Source organism: Nannospalax galili, unplaced genomic scaffold (assembly GCF_000622305.1).
Source record: "Nannospalax galili isolate Female #2095 unplaced genomic scaffold, S.galili_v1.0 scaffold521, whole genome shotgun sequence".
Lineage (NCBI taxonomy): Eukaryota > Metazoa > Chordata > Mammalia > Rodentia > Spalacidae > Nannospalax > Nannospalax galili.
In genome coordinates, this window is record NW_008344634.1 from 1,317,284 (window position 1) to 1,333,953 (window position 16,670).

The 16,670-nt window shown below is 38.2% G+C and overlaps 1 protein-coding gene across 1 annotated transcript in view; it reads right to left on the minus strand.

The window, feature by feature from the left end:
* Glra2 (glycine receptor alpha 2) overlaps nt 1-16,670 on the minus strand; it is a 231,617-nt gene that overhangs the window by 33,550 nt on the left and 181,397 nt on the right. The window contains exon 9 of the mRNA XM_008840892.1: nt 15,448-15,597. Within this exon, the coding sequence (XP_008839114.1) occupies nt 15,448-15,597 (150 nt within the window). The remainder of the gene's footprint in view (nt 1-15,447; nt 15,598-16,670) is intronic.

Here is a 16,670-nt window from a genome sequence, read left to right on the forward strand (position 1 = left end):
GTTCAGGTGACAGAGTTCTTATTTAGCATTAGGTTCTAGCAACAACAACATACACACAGAGAGACAGAAATAGAGAGAGACACACACAGAGACAGAGACAGAGACAGAGAGAAACAATTGGACCAAATTTGGTGAAATAAAAATTTACAGGGATAAAGAGAAAATTCCCCTTTTTTAAGTTAGAAAATATCTGTATAATCAAGAGATAACTTGATAGCTATTTCTATTCATAAAAAGAAAACACCTGGGATATTAACAAGCATTAACAAGATCAAAATGATCCAATCATGAAATATGAATACTTAAAATACTACAATCTGGTTTTCTATTTAAAAGAACAAAAAATCCAGATAAAGAGAGGACATAGCACCACTGATCTGTGTTAGAGATTGATCATGCCTACACTGTTTTTCTGTGACTCATACTTCAAGAAGTTCATTAGCAAATAAAAGCAAAGCTGACGAGTATGCTGAGTGGCTGTCAGTCAGATCACTGGGGGGACCAGGTCAATTTATTAGAGAAGATTTGAGAAGAATTGCTAGCTCTTCATCCTTGAGTGTTTAAAGTGGTGTTTCTAGGAAAAGAGAAAAAAATGATTTATAAGTGTAAGGAGGAGTGTTATTGTCACAGAAGTGATTCTGATACATTGAATCATACTTTGTGGAAGTGAATCCCCATGGATTTAAATAAGCCTCTTCCAGGTGACCATTGATGCTGGGTCCTTGTGTTCTGGCCTTTTTCAGTAAGGTCTGATATTCTAGTGGAATTGGAAGATCCAAAATTCTTTGAACAGGGGTGAAGGAGCAGGCAGTGTAGGGCTTCTGGGTTTATCCATTCAGAGGGCCAACAGCTTTTCAAGTCGTTCTTCTGCCTGAAGTACTGCTGAGTTTGAGGCTAAGGCCTTTCAAAAACTTAGTACCGTTCCCTGTCCTTAGATATTCGCTTCTCTCTAATGGATTAATAAGAAGCCGTTTGGTTTGAGAGAATGATTCACATGTTTCTAGGGAAAATGTCCAAATGCCATGCTTCGGTTTTATTTCAATTTTATATTCCTCCATAAAATGTGTACAACAAATGACTAGACAGGGTCGCTTGCTATGAAAAAGAACAAACCAGGTACTATAGGTACTTGAAAGATTTAAATTATTTCAGTTGTGTAGGATTAGAAAACAGTCTATTGAGGACTTTGTAGTTTAGCAAAGACTTAAAAGATATATGGAGGGGAAGAAAATCACTAAAAGAACTGTAAGTTTTGAAATCACAATTTCCTAATATATTATCGACTGAGACATTTTAATTAGTGCCCTGGCATTCTTACCTTGTTATCCAGTCAAATTTAGGGGTCCCATATTTTCTTTCTAATATTTTTCAGTTTTGTTTATTATTATTATTATTATTATTATTATTATTATTATTATTATTAGTGTGTGTATCTGTGTGTCTGTGTATGTGTGCAGGCACATGTGCCATGGTGCACAAATGGACAAAGGATAACATTTAAGAGTCCGTTCTCTCCTGCTGTGGGTGCTGGGGATCGAACTCAGGTTGTCAGGCTTATGTGACAAATGCCTTTAACCCACTGAGTCATCTTTCTGGTCATGTTTTCTTGGGAGCTTGGTGAGAAATAAATATTCTATATAGTCAGCTTGTTGTTAGATGCCCTTAAAATCAACCATATTCTCAAGTAGCCATAATTTCTGTTTAATCATGGAGAATAAAGAAGTCAGACTATCTGGGTGATTGGAGACATCTGACATCAAGCACAAAGCAGAGGTAAGGTAAATGCAGGTGAGATTTTAAACTTCACATACTGAAGTTGTTACAACCCTGTTATTGTGCAAATACTTCTCATTGGTGAAGAGCTGATAACATAAAGACAGGGTTTTGTCACATATCTATATAAGGCACCAATTTCCAACAGACCAAGTTTGGCCAGTTCTGTCAGTGAAGATCTGGATGTGCTTGATTCTGAGATACTCTACTTTGATAAAGTGACAGTAGGTGTTTTACAAAAGGTAGACAAGATAACGAAAGCAAATACACCCAGTTGCAAATTGTCTGGCCCCTTTTTGAGAGTGACCCTGTTTCATAACCTGACTGCTGAGTCACCAACAGGCATTCTTCCCACACATGCTAATGTAATCTCAGGTACTGTCTCCATAGATCAGGAATGAATTGCAATGCCATTGTGTCTTTGGGAAATGACACTCTTGTTTATTCTTGAACTTTTGAAGGAATCAACCAGTATCATTTTTTTAGAGGGCAATTTCTTAGTGGGAAATTAAGGAAATAACTTTATACATGTGAAATGTTGACCATTTTAGAATGATGAATTTTTGGTTTTTGTTTTTAACTTAGGCTACAATCTATTAGGGCATGTAGAAATTAGTTTAGTAGTCCACGATCAGCTTGGCCTCAAGAAAGAAAAGACAAGTGATACTCCAGGTTGAAAACTGGAGGTAGAAGCAGAAGGGATAAAGCTCTAGAACTCAAGATAAATGAGATTTTCATGAAACATTTAAAAATCATTATTTAATCAAAAAATACAGACTGCGAAAGATATCAAAATTTTTTAAAAACTAGGATCTGATCCTGTATTTTTGGGCTTCACCTTACTTACCCTACCCTATTACTGGTAGAATAAACAATTTGTTCATTCAAGGGTAGTATTGATAGTGAAACGTGGCACTAATGGAAATTTTAACTATAATATTGAATATTGCAGTTTTTAAAAAAGAATTTTATTTATTATTTCTATTTTATGCATATGAGTATATTGCCCGCATGCATGTGAGTACACTCATGTCATGCAATGCCCGTGGAGAACAGAAGAGGTGGTAGGATCCCTTGGAAGTGGAGTTATGGACAGTTGTTAGCTACCATGTGGGTGCTAGGATTAGAACTTGGGTCTTCTGCAAGAAAAACCAGTGTTCTTATCCGCTAAGCCATCTCTCCAGCCCTGAATATTGCAGTTTTTAAAAGTACTACTGAATGAAACAGTTATAGATTTATATCCTACAAAAAAATGACAAAACTATTCAATCTTAAGCATTCCAGGGCTCAGCAGCATATGTAGTTAGCTTCGTTTGTGCTTGTTTCATGTTCATGGAACCTTTGATTGTTCTTGTTTGGCACTTCCGCTGAGCATTGGCCTAGTGGTTTCACGGATTGGATTGTGCATGATGATACTGTAAATAGCCAGTAGAGGCAACAGTGTCTATTACTTTCAGAGCCCAAGAGCTACATCTATTGTGTACTTCATTTGAGGAGCAAGCTGCATGCAAGCTATCCTGGAAGGGGAGTGTTAGTTATGTCACTGTAACTGGAAAATGTCACAGAAAGACTCCTGGGATAGTGTTTTTTTTTTTAAAGCTTTTACTTTGTGTTAAAGTTATGACTCATTTGTTATACTTGCATCACCCCTGCACCATAACACACCCTGTCTGAAGCTACATGTATAAAATGGAGTTTTAAAAACCATTTTAAACCTGGCTTGGTGCTGCATGCCCTTATTACCAGCACTGAGGAGGCAGAGGCAGGCAGATATCACCAAGATTGAGGCCAGCATGGTCCACATAGTAAGTTCCAGGCCAGCTGGAGATGCAGGATGACCCTGTCTCAAAAAGACAACAAACAAAGAAAGAAAACCCATTGCGGGGGCTAGAGAGATGGCTCAACAGGTAAGAGCAATGGAAGCTCTTACACAGGACCCAGATTCAGTTCCCAGCACCCACATGGCAGCTAACAACCACCAGAAACTCCAGTTTCAGAGGATCCAACATCTTACAGCCTCCACAGGCATTGCATGACTTACACACATACATACATACATACATACATACATACATGCATACATACTTGTACTTACATGCATGCAGATAAAACACTCATATACATAAAATAAAAATAAGAGGTAATACATTTAAAAAACCCTCTTCATTTTAATGCAATTATTAAAAATACTTTGTTTAAAATGAATAATTTGGGGGAGCTGGAGAGATGGTTCAGTGGTTAAAAGCACTGACTGCTCTTGCAGAGGACCCAGGATCGATTCCCAGCACCCACATGGTGGCTACAAACTGTCCTTAACTCCAGTTCCAGTGGAATCCGAAGACCTCATCTGACTTCTGCAGCATTGCACAACACAGGTGCCCTCACATACATGCAGGCGATACACTCAGACACAAAATAAAAATAATAACTAAAATATATTTTTTAAAAAATGAATAAAATGGGACAAATGCTAAATCACACAAGGCATTGGGATGATAGGCATAAACAAGGAACTTTCCAAATGAGCCAGATTATGTGATTGTGCTACTCTAACAGTTGTAGTAGAAAATAAATGAATTACTATATACTAAGAGCTAAGAATACTACCTGGTCCATAGTAAGCCTTCAGTGAATGGTAGAAACTGATGGCATTTATTTCTTTTCATGAGTCAGATCTAAAAATTTTGAAAAGCTCTGCATTTTCTAAGGGGAAAATAATTGGAAATATCTCGTGTTCCCTTTTTCAAAATTCAATCATCAATGATAATTGATGAACACTGATTGAGAAGGTCAGTTATGATTTGTTTTTCTCTTCATTATACTCCCTCACTCAAGTCTTAACATTGTTCATTTAAATGTCCGTTTTGAGATGCACAAAATTCAGGACATCTTGATGCAAGACATGAAGCTTATATTTCTAAATAAGTAGTATTTTCTGTAAAGCAGCAAGTGTAACTCTCAACTGACATCTTTAAGAAGTCTCCCTTCTGGGGTTAGAGAGATGGCTCAGTGGTTAAGAGCACTGGCTGTTCTTCCAGAGGACCAGGTTTGATTCCCAGCACCCACATAGTGGCTAACAACTGCCTGTAACTCCAGTTTCAGGGACTCTAAGGCCCTCTTCTTACCTCTGAGGGCATTGCATGACATGGGTGCACTTACATGCATGCAGGCAATACACTCATACACATAAAATAAAAATAATAAATAATTAAAAAAAAAAGAAATCTCAACCGTGGAAATAAACAGGAGGCCCTAATCTTAGCCGAAAAGCTATTGGGCAGCTAATCACTGCTGGGTGAGGAAGAGCTGATCTTCTTTAAGGGAGTGACTCTAGATAGACCGCCTATACCCCACTGAATGAACAAGCAGTGACTGAAAGACGTTTGGGGATACTAACTTGACTTGATAGGCCTTAACATGAGTGAAAGAATGTAAAAAATCCAGTGGGGACTATGGGGAAGGGGGCATAACGATGATTAAAATGTGTATGTGATACACAAAAATTCAATTAAAAATTAAAAAAAGAGAAGTCTCCCTTCACACCCTTTTCACCCAAGGCTCAGGGACCATCATGGAAGAGGGGTTAGAAAGACTGTAAGAGCCAGCTCCTCATTTCTTCTCCCACTTTTTCGTCCTTCTTTCCATCCTCTGTTTCTCCAACTCCTCACCTTCTACCTAGTATTACTCACCTGGAAAAACTATCATTGTATGTACGCTCAAGAATATGTCTTCTTAGTGCCTGAACCTGAACCTGGAAGTTTACTGGGTGAAAACATATACCTGTGTATTGGTTGTTCACACTGCAAATCCATAACCATAGATCTCACATGAACACACACTGCCTCGGGTGCAGAATTTCTGAACCTATAAAGATGGGTTCAAGTACTGACCTTACCACTCTTTAAAAGAGTTACTGAATATACCTTCTTTCTCAAGCTTTTTACATTTCTTCTTTCCATTGCAGTCTGACCTGATAATGAGCCTCAAAATTCATGCATAGGATTAGGAGCTTTCAGGTAGAAGCTCCTATATCTTATCATCATTGAACTTACCAATTGACTAGCAACCACAGTTATTGTCCCATTTTTTCCTGCATAATGCATTATTTTAATTCAAATTCTGCTGAAACCTTTCCATGGGTAAATTAACTTCTCTGTGATTTATTATATTTTTCAATGAGTGGGTGATAATTTAAATCATGATTAAAATGAATACAATATCTGTCTCCATAAGAGGCCAACTCCTTTGCCCTGGATTTTATGATTTTTTCCCATCTTAAGACCTTTGCTCTTGAATTTATGCTGTTCTTTCACTATGGTGTTAATATATTCCATTTCATTTGAGTATGTCCTTTGTCAATCATATTCTTTTATCTTTTAGTTTAGAAAAAATCCTTTCATGAGCACACATTTTCCTCCATTCTGTCTTCTATGCTTCCCTGTATTACAAAGGCAATTACAAGTGATATCTAAAGTCTGCCACGATTTCCTTTATGCATTGTTCTGTTCAATCTACTCCAGATAGGCTTTCCAGGTGAAAGAGTGCTCCATTTTCAGAGCTTTTCATTTCCATTCTCTCAGTGGGTGATTTCACCCACTTTTGTAGAGTTTAAGCAGTCTCTGCTAGTCACTCCCACATTTCTTTCCAGATTTTATCCTTCTCTTGAGCATATACATCTAATTACTCACCAATTCTATTGAACTCTTCTTTAGGAATCTAAAACTATCAAACATGACTCTGGAATTGTATCCTAAATCTGCTTCTATTGTAACAAGCTAAAGATAATTAACTATCCAGTGCTAACTACCCAGATGCTTAAGCCAAAAATGTTTAAGTCATAATCAGTTCCTTTCTTTTTGTCATCTCCTCATACAAAATATATCAGCATGACCCATTGACCTCACCTCTAAGGCATAACCACTAGAATATGAGCTTCATCAAAAAATTACATTTTGTATGTCCTGTTTAACAATGTATTGTAAGGATCTAGATAATGTTTACCACATAGTAGGGAACAATGCTTGTGAGATGAATAAATGCATGAAGCTTGAATCTGACCACTTCCCTCCATTCTCATGACCAATGTCTTAGTCTAAACCACCATCATCTTTTTAATGCAATTTCCTTCTAACTGATGTGCTGCTGTCACTCTTCATCTGATAATTATATACTCAACAGTCTATTTGCAATATTGAGGCTAACCAGTGGGTTCTAGTGCATTTCAATAAAAATACAATCCTGTCTTCATTATTAGTGTCTTACCTTCAAGTTCTGGTAGGAAATCAAGGGCAGTAGCAATAGCCTGTGTTATTTTGGGAGTCTCTTGGACTACTGTAACCAACAACTCAAAGAGAGGGTTCAAACACAGGACTTGGAACAATTCAGCTGGAACTGACCTGAAAGCCTCCTCCTTGAAGACTAGCTCTCATAGTTTTGGAGGATAGTATACAAGCTACTCAGGGAGAAAAATCAATCAATGGTCCAACCAGCTCTAAATCCTAATAACCACAACAATGACTGGCACTCCAAATTATCTCTATTAGTGCAATAGTGGTGCTTTTATCTTGAGGGTAAGCGATAGCTGTCTAATTGGACTTAAAGTCCACTCAGTGGGAGGGAATTCATATGTGGTACAGTAAACATAGCCAAACACACATGACTGGATAGTTCATAGATCCTAGAGAAAAACTACATCTGTCATATCCACAGACAAATGTAATTTCTTACTGTATGATAAATGTGTATCCTTATATTTAGAGAAAAGTATACCTGTCACCATGCATCAAAGAAACTTCTTTTTCAAATAGATGGAGACTATTACTAGTCCCACAACTAGTCAAACACAGAGAATAAGTGTCTGTGAAATGCCCAGCCTTAAGTGACACAATGGAAACTCTACACCTAAGGCTCAGGAAACAAAGCAGAATAGGAGGTAGAGAGAATACTAATGCATCTCTCATCTCTCACTGGCAAAGTTTCCTCATGCAGCAGAAAGGCACAACTGGCAAAAATGTAAAGAATAAGAGACTGCAGACTGTGTGTCCCTGGATAGGACTCCTATATTAAACCTCTGCAACCCAGGGCTCAGGGCCCAGGGACTATTGTGGAAGAGGGGGTGGAAAGACTGTAAGAGCTAGGGTGGTGGATGTCCATAAGGAAACAGAGTTTTCTAGATGACTGGGAAGTTGTTCATCTGAGCTTACAGCAATGGTTATAGTATGCACAAGACCCAGGAAAACTCAAATCACGCAAAAAACCTGCATAGAACTGGGGAAATGTGTGAGAAGTCCAAACCTAAGCTGAGGAACTATTGGTGACTGATCACTACTAGATGAGGGAGCGTTGGTTTTCCTCAAGGGAGTGATGCTAGATAGATGACCAGGCTCCTGTGGATGAACTCACACCGAGGGACATCTGGGTACACAAACTTGACTCAGTAGGCCTTAACATATATGACAGAATGCATGAAATCTGATGTTGTGGGGTATGGGGTGGATGCAGATGGGGGCGGTCTAAATATGATTAAGATACAGTATTTGAAATGCACAAAACTCAATAAAATATAGGCTTTGAAAAAATACGAAATTATTTGATTAAATGTTATTTTTTTTTCCTTTTTGGTCTTTTTTTTTTGAGACAGGGTCTCCCTGTAGCCCCAGTTGGCTTGGAACTCTTTATGTAGACCAGGCTGGCCTCAAACTCACAGAGATTCGCCTTCCTCTGCCTCCCAAGTGCTGGGATTAAAGTCATGTGCCACCACTCCCATCTTAAATGTTATTTTTTATTGTTGTATCTTACAAATTTAAAGAAAAAGAAATACTGTGCTTTTTTAAAAAGTGAAATCCTGTATACTGACCTGTAAAAATACTATATGAACCTGAAATTTTCTATTTCTTTCACTTTCTACTTCTTGGTCTCATTCTCCCCTGTAATCCCAAATTCCTCAGTTCAGAAAATTAATGAAATCAAATGAAGTAATTCACGGTGTGTGTAGTCTGATGATGTCGAGGAGTGAGGGTGTATAAAATGTTGTTTTGCCGCATCTCTCTTCCCTTGAATGCTAAATTATCAAATAATCTATTATTGGTTTCTCTATATTCCGACCTACTATTTTACCCTTAAACTACCATAATCTAGTTTTTCTCCAAACACTGAACTGAAAGTATTCATGGTCAGGGAGTAAACTCAATATACCATTCTTCTATTTAATTAAAATTTGCTCTTGATGTTTTGATTTGTGTTTTCCTCTTTCACGCCCTTGGATCAAATGTTCTATTTCTCATTCTATAGTCATGAGGTAGATGTTTAGAAAACTAATTTTTACCTCTATCTTTCTAAAATAGTTCTTTGAAGCATGCATCTTTCACCAAAGCATGAATTTAGTTCAGTTAATATATTTTGATATGTATAATTCATCTTTCAATTAAAATATTTTATATTTCCCCTTGTGAATTCTTTTGGTGCTCAAATGATCTTAGAAGTAGGTTGAAATTTTCAAATTTATGAAATTTTTGTAGTTATCATTTTATTGTTGCATTATAATCAAATTCCACTTGATCAGATAACAATCACAGTCCTTAATTAACTAATTAATTAATTATTTATTTTTCATTTTGAGACAGAGTCTCCCTGTAGCGACAGATGGCCTGGAACTAGCTATGTAGACCAGGCTGCCCTTGATCTCAGAGAGCTCTCTCTGCCTCTGCTTCTCAAGTTCCAGGAAAGGCTACATAACAAGAATCACAGTATCAGTCAGGAGAAATCTCCCTTGGAGTTGTTGTTCAGGGTAGTCCAAAAGACTCCCAAAGTAACACAGGCTACTGCCACAGCCCTTGATTGCCTCCCAGATCTTGAAGATAAGATCCCATTGCTGAATACAGGGCATATTTCAGACACAGGACTTAGATCAATGCAGCTGGAAATAACCTGGAAGCCTTCTCCCTGCAGACTAGCTTTTATCATTTTAGAGGATAATACGGAAGCTGCTAATGGAGAAAAATCAGTCAATGGCCCAACCCTAGCTTTAAAGCCTAATAACCACAATTATTGGCACAGAAAACTTATCAATGCACTAGTTGCATGTTTATCTTGGGGGTAATCAACAGCTTTCTAGTTGGACTTGAAGACTTCTCAAGTCAGAAGGGAAGGGAAGTCATTTTTAGCACTGTAAACATAGCCAAATACACATGGCTGAAGAGGTCATAGATCCTAGAGAAAACCCAACTGTCACATCCCCAGACAAACGTAATTTCTTACTGTATAGTAAATATTGATCATTATATTTACAGGCAAGTACACCAGTCAACTCTCATCAAAGAAGCCTCTTTTTGCAACAGATGGAGACGATTACAGAGGTCTACAACTGGTCATACATAGACTATAAATGTCTATGAGATGTCCAGCCATAAGAGAGACATCTACAATGGAACCTCTACACCTAAGGCTCAGGGAACATGGTTGAATAGGGGATAGAGGGAATGTTAATGTATCTCTCAACTCTCACCAGCAAATTCTTCCTCATGCAAAAGAGGGCAGTGAATATATAAGGTTACAGCTGACCAAAATGTAGAGAATAAGAGATTGCAGATTGCTTGTCCCTGAATCAGACTCCTTTATTAAACCTCACCCACCCAGGGCTCAATGACCATTGTGGAAGAGGAGGCAGAAAGACTGCAAGAACCAGGGATGCTGCATAACCATAAGGAAACAGAGTCTTCCAGGCTTCTGGAAACTTGCTAATATGAACTTACAGCAATGGTGATAGTATGTACAAGACCCATGCAAATTCAATCAGACAAAAACCATATTAGAACTGAGGAAATGGGAAGGAGGCCCCAACCTTAGCCAAGAAGCTATTGGCAGCTGACCACTGCTGGGTGAGGGAGAGTTGATCTTCTTTAAAGGAATGATTGTAGATTGGCTGAATAGATTCCAGTGGATGAACTCACACCAAGGGACATCTGGGGACACAAACGTGATTAGGTAGGCCTTAACATATGTGACAGAATGCATGAAATCTAGTGGGTGAGCTATGAATGGGTACAGATAGGGGAAGGTCTCTAAATATGATTAAGATGTATTGTATGAAATGCACAAAAATTCAATAAAAGTACACATTAACAAAAAGGTGTGCACCACCATGCCTGGCTTTCAGTCTTTATTTTATAGCTCATTTCAGTCCTTGGGTATGCTAGTTTATATTGTCATCTTGACATAACCTAGAGTCATCTATGAAGAGGGAACTCCAATTGAAGAATGCCTGTACCAGATTGACCTGAGGCTTGAGTGATGATTCACGTGGAAAAGCCCAGATTACTGTGGGCTGTGTGGCATTATCTCTATGCTTATGGTCCTGGGCTCTATAAGAAAGCTAGCTGGGCATAAATCAGTAAATGGACCAGCAACAGCATTCCTCCATGGGTTCTGCTTTGAGTTCCCATTTGAGTTCCTGCTCTGACAATCCACAATAATGGATTGTGACCTGAAAGTCAAATAACCCCTTTTCCTCCCCAAGTTGTTTTTGGTCAGAGTGTTCAGTCACAGCAACAGAAAAGCAAACTAAAATAGTTGATGTTTTTGTGACTTGCTTTACCATTCATCTCAGGGTAACTTTAATGAAATGTTCCTTATGCACTTGGTGTTTTATTTGTGGATGCAGTGAGTTAATTAATCCTGTTGTTAAATTTATACCCTTACTGATTTTTTAGTCTCCTTTTCTCTACCAATTATTGAAAGAGGTGTGTTAAAATCTTTCTCTATGACTATGGCTTCATCTGATTCTATTTGTCAATTTAATCTTTGCACATCCAAGACCACATTTCTCTTTACTTTTTTGTTCTAATTTTTATTAGTTCTCTGAGAATATCATACATTTTGATTGTGTTCACCTACCTTCTCTATCCATCCAACTGTGCATCCTATTTTTTTTAAAAATTCTATTGCGTCCAATTGGTGCTGCTCATATACTTTTGGGTATGTTGCAATTCACTGGAGCATGGTAAACCCACCAGAGGCCACACTCTTAAAGATAAATGTCTCTTTGTCTCCCAGTAATCAGCAATTACCAGTAGTTCCTCAGCTAGGGGTAGGACATTATGCTACCTCCCCTCTCCATACCAAGACCATATTATTAGCTGCATAGCTCTATAATTATTATATCATCTTCATTTTGTGAAAATTCCCCTTTCCACATTGGCCTGTCAACTGGTGTTGTCATTATGCAGGTCTTGTTTAGGGAATCATATTGTTGACATTTCACTGGTGCAGCTTTCCTGTCATGTGTAGAAGACACTATTTAGCAGCAGGCATCCTCATCCTCTGGCTCTTACAATCTTTCTTACCTCCTCTCTCATGTTGTTCCCTAAGCCTTATGGTAGGTATGGCTTGGTCTGTAAATGTGCCAACTGGGGCTGGACTCCCCTTGGTCACTTAATCTCTGCATTTTGGCCAGTTGCAGAACTTTTCACTGGTCTCCATCTTTTGCAAAGAAAAACTTCCTTAATTATTGGTGAGAGCTACACTTATCTGTGAAAACAAGAATAATTATTTGGAATAGTTCTTTCATATTTGCGGATCCTAGTGTTGAATGTTTAGATGTGATTTCATAACGTCGAGTAACTGCAGAAGCAAGGAAAGTGGAACGGGACCATGGTGGGAGAGGGAACAGGAGCTCTAGAGATCAGGATAGTAGAACACAGGCACACCCACTGGAGAAATGGGAAAAATGGAGGGAGACTTGAACTGGAGAAGGGAGACAGAGAGTAATACAAAACGAGAGGGAGAAAAGAGAGAGAAATAATACTAAGGTTTTTCTGAAAAAGCCACAAGGAAACATGTTATAAGCTTAGTTGAAAATACATATAATGTGTGTGTGTGTGTATGTGGGTGTATGTGTAGCTCAAGGTTATCTAACAGAAATCCTCGTGCCGGTCAAGGGAAACTTCCTTCAAGTTGATGATAAGGTGGTCCAAGAGACTCCCAAAACCATATAGACTATTGCCGTAGCCCTTGGCTGCTTCCCAGAACTTGAAGATAAAACCCTATTACTGAAGACACCACATATTTCAGACACAGGACTTGGAGGAACTTAGCTGGAACTTCCCAGGAAGGTGCTATTCAAGCTGATAAGGGAGAAAAATAATCAGCAGTATTACCTGGCTGTAAAGCTTATGAACCACAACAATGACTGGCTCAGCAAGATGTCCCTAATGGAGCAGTAGTGGCACTTTTATCTTGGGGGTTACCAGCAGCTATATAATTGGAATTATGGCCCACTGAATTGGAGGGAATTCTTGACTGGTACTGTAAAAATAGACACATACCTGTGGCTAGAGAGGTTGTAGGCCCTAGAGGAGAACCTAGTACTGCCACTTTCCTAAGCCAATATAATTTTTAATTGTATTCTAAATCTTTGTCTCTCCTTCCTTATATTCAATGACTCATTATTTAAAAATTACTAGTCTTTAATGTTTATTATTCTGTTATGCTAGCTATTGCTAATAAATCACAGGATTCATTCCCATAGAACAAACATACAGCATAAGAATGCTCTACCATGCCTTACAAATATTTTGGACCAGTCATTCAGATTTGGGAAGGAAATAGAAGTCATTTTCCATCTGTGGTCTGGAAGAGCACACAAACAGCAAGCTAGTGTAGTGTTTCTTTTTTTTATATTTATTATTTTTATTTTATGTGTATGCGTGTATTGCCTGCATATAGGTAAGTACACCCATGTCGTGTACTGCAATGTCCACGGAGGACAGAAGAGGCAGTTGGATCCCCTGGAACTGTAGTTGCGGACAGCTGTTAGCTGCCATGTGGGTGCTGGGATTTGAACCCGGGTCTTCTGCAAGAACAACCAGTGTTTTTAACCACTGGGCCATCTCTCCAGCCCCATAGTATAGTGTTTCTTAACTTTCTGTCATTATCAGAATCACCTGAAGTGCTTGTTAACTGTACCTGTTCCTGTGTCCAACTCAAAACCTTATGAATCACTGTCTCCAGAGATGTTCACTGACAATTGGTGTTTTTTCATAAGGATCCTAGGCAAATCTCATTACAATAAGGTAAAATTGGGGAACCTGTGCAGTACTAGAGCACGAAAAGGTTACTGAATGACTTTAGTCACTCAAGGACTAACATGTCATTGTGGCATGTGTTGGGCAAACTCTGCAATATCTATGTACCAAATGAGCATTACAAGTTAATACTATTTCCTGGGGAGAATAAGTAGCTAAAGACTCATGCCACTCTGTGCTAGACTTATGTGGATGAAGAAATAACTTCAATTCCGAGAACACTGATATAATCTCAATGTGAATAGGGAATGTACAAGCAAAAGTAAGTGTGTGTGTGTGTGTGTGTGTGTGTGTGTGTGTGTGTGTGTGTGTTCTTTAGGCTGTACAGACAAAATGTTCCTGAAATGTAGATTAGAATAAGAGGCAGGTCAATCAAAAGTATGCCTTTCTCTTTGAGGAGTGCTTTAAGAAACTTTTGGTAGATGCAGTCAGGACTCAGTGAGTTCATGTACATATAGACTCCTCACTGTAGCCAGTAGTAAACAAGCTATCATGTTTATATTTAGATATTTGTAAGTAATAAGGCTGGCAGTAAAAAAAAATTTGCTTTTTCACCAATAAAACAGCATATGAGTCAAAGTTTGATTTGTCTTACTGGCAGGTTTATTTATGCTTTTCTGACGAGGACAAAGCATAGTACGTGAAGGAAAGATCTCACGTACTACACAATAAATTTTGACTTGGTTCTTTATGAATATTATTATAGAAGGTAATATTTTCTATTATCAACAGGCATATTTATTTCCAAGTCTGAAATACAAAACAGATAAAAGACTTCTGGTATCCTTTATGGGGCTGGATTATAAACCAGAGCTTTCTTTCCAAACATGTCTACATATTGGAATTGTTTGGAAACTGTGTGTGAAAATATTGATCCCCATCTTGAAATTGGACTTAAATTGGTGGTGTGATGTGACCAAGGTCTGGGAGTTTCAAAGAATCTCCAGGTGATTCTGATGTGCAGGCATGTTTGGGATCTGCTGAACTGGAGACCTTGAACTTCACAGTTCAAACACCAAAGCTCTGAATAGGGTAAAACTTGGGTTTCTGTGCTACTGTTTAAGCTGGGACAAAGAGATCAGTATGGAACGATTTACCAGTGTGCAGTGTGCATCTGTAGGGCATTGTTCGCACAGTGCCAGAGCAATTGATGAAAAAAGTCAAATCAGTTATGTGCACACATAATCATACATATATAAATTATCAATATTCAGCAAGGATTGTAAAGTAACTTTGCCAAATTAAATGTACATGCCCAATTAGAGTTATCTGATAAATTCAGACAGTCCAATACAGTTCGAATTTCAGATAAACAACAAATATTTTTTAGTATAAATATATACCACACATTATTTGAGGTATATTTATACTACAATTTATTTACCTGGAATTCAAGTTTAATTAGATCTTGTAGTTTTCTACGCTAAGCCTGATAATCTTGTGCAACATTTAAGCAGACTAACTTGAGCAGTAATTTACTGTATTAGAACAAAAACTAAGTTAATCTTCTTAACCATTGTTTTTCTGAGTTACAGTGTCTGGTTAACCACCTCAAGCTCTCTCCCCCCAATTCTGTGCTGACAGCCAGCTCTACCTTATTCTGTCTCTTCTGTCGTCTTCGGAGACGTAGGAACTCCTTATGCTGCCTGGAGACAAAGTTCACTGCTGCATATTCCAGTAAGGCAGCAAACACAAACAGAAGGCACACCGCCATCCAAATGTCAATCGCTTTCACATAGGAGACCTGAGGGAGTGGATGGGGTGAGAGAAAGTGTCAGAGAAAGGAGCTATGAAAGCTTTCCAGAAAATCACATTCCTAATGGTGTGACTAGCACAATACTCTCATTTTATTTTATTTTTTTGTCAAGGATATTCTAGCCTTTCCTTTAGAAAGCTGTTGTGACTAGTGATGCCATAAAAAGTCTATCAATAGGGGACTGGGCAATGAAACACACACACACACACACACACACACACACACACACACTTGGCAATGAAACACACACACATATATGGAACTGGCAAATACTACATGATGTCACTCATATGAAATCTGAAAATGTGCATCTCATAGAAGTTGACAATAAGACCATATGAGCTTCGGGGGGGGGGGACGGGGTATGAAGATGATTAAGAACGTTTAAGATGTTCTGTAGGAAATACACAAAAATTCAATAAAAGCAGATTAAAAAGAAGTTGAGAATAGGATAGAAGCTCCCAGAGACGGTAAGGGTAGGAGGCATATTAGGGAGAGGTGGGTGAATGGATAAAATGCTGCAATCAGAAGAATAAAATCTAATTTTATATGGCACACAATGATGAATATAATTAATAACAATGTATTGTGTATCTCAAAATGTTTAGAAAGGGTATTTTGAAATTGCCATAGAGAAATGACGAAAGCTTAAGATGATGGATATCTTAGTTACCCTGAGCTGATCATCGCTTATTATCTACATGAATCACACAATGCCACATCAGGGATAATAATTTAACCCTCCCACTCAGTGGTAGAAGGCATATTTAGCATGTATGAGGCCCTAGGTTCAAGCTTGAGCATTAAGAATAAAACAAATCCCCAAACATCACAGTATACTTCGTAAATATGTAAAAATATTACATATGAATAAAAATTTAGGAGTTGTTACATAAAAAAGAAAAGGGTAAGGGCTGGAGAGATGGCTCAGCAGTTAAGAACACTGGTTGTTCTTGCAGAAGACCTGGGTTCGAATCCTAGCACCCACATGGCAGCTAACAACTGTCGGTACTCCAGTCCTAGGGGATCTGACAGCCTCTTCTGACCTCTGTGGGCATTGC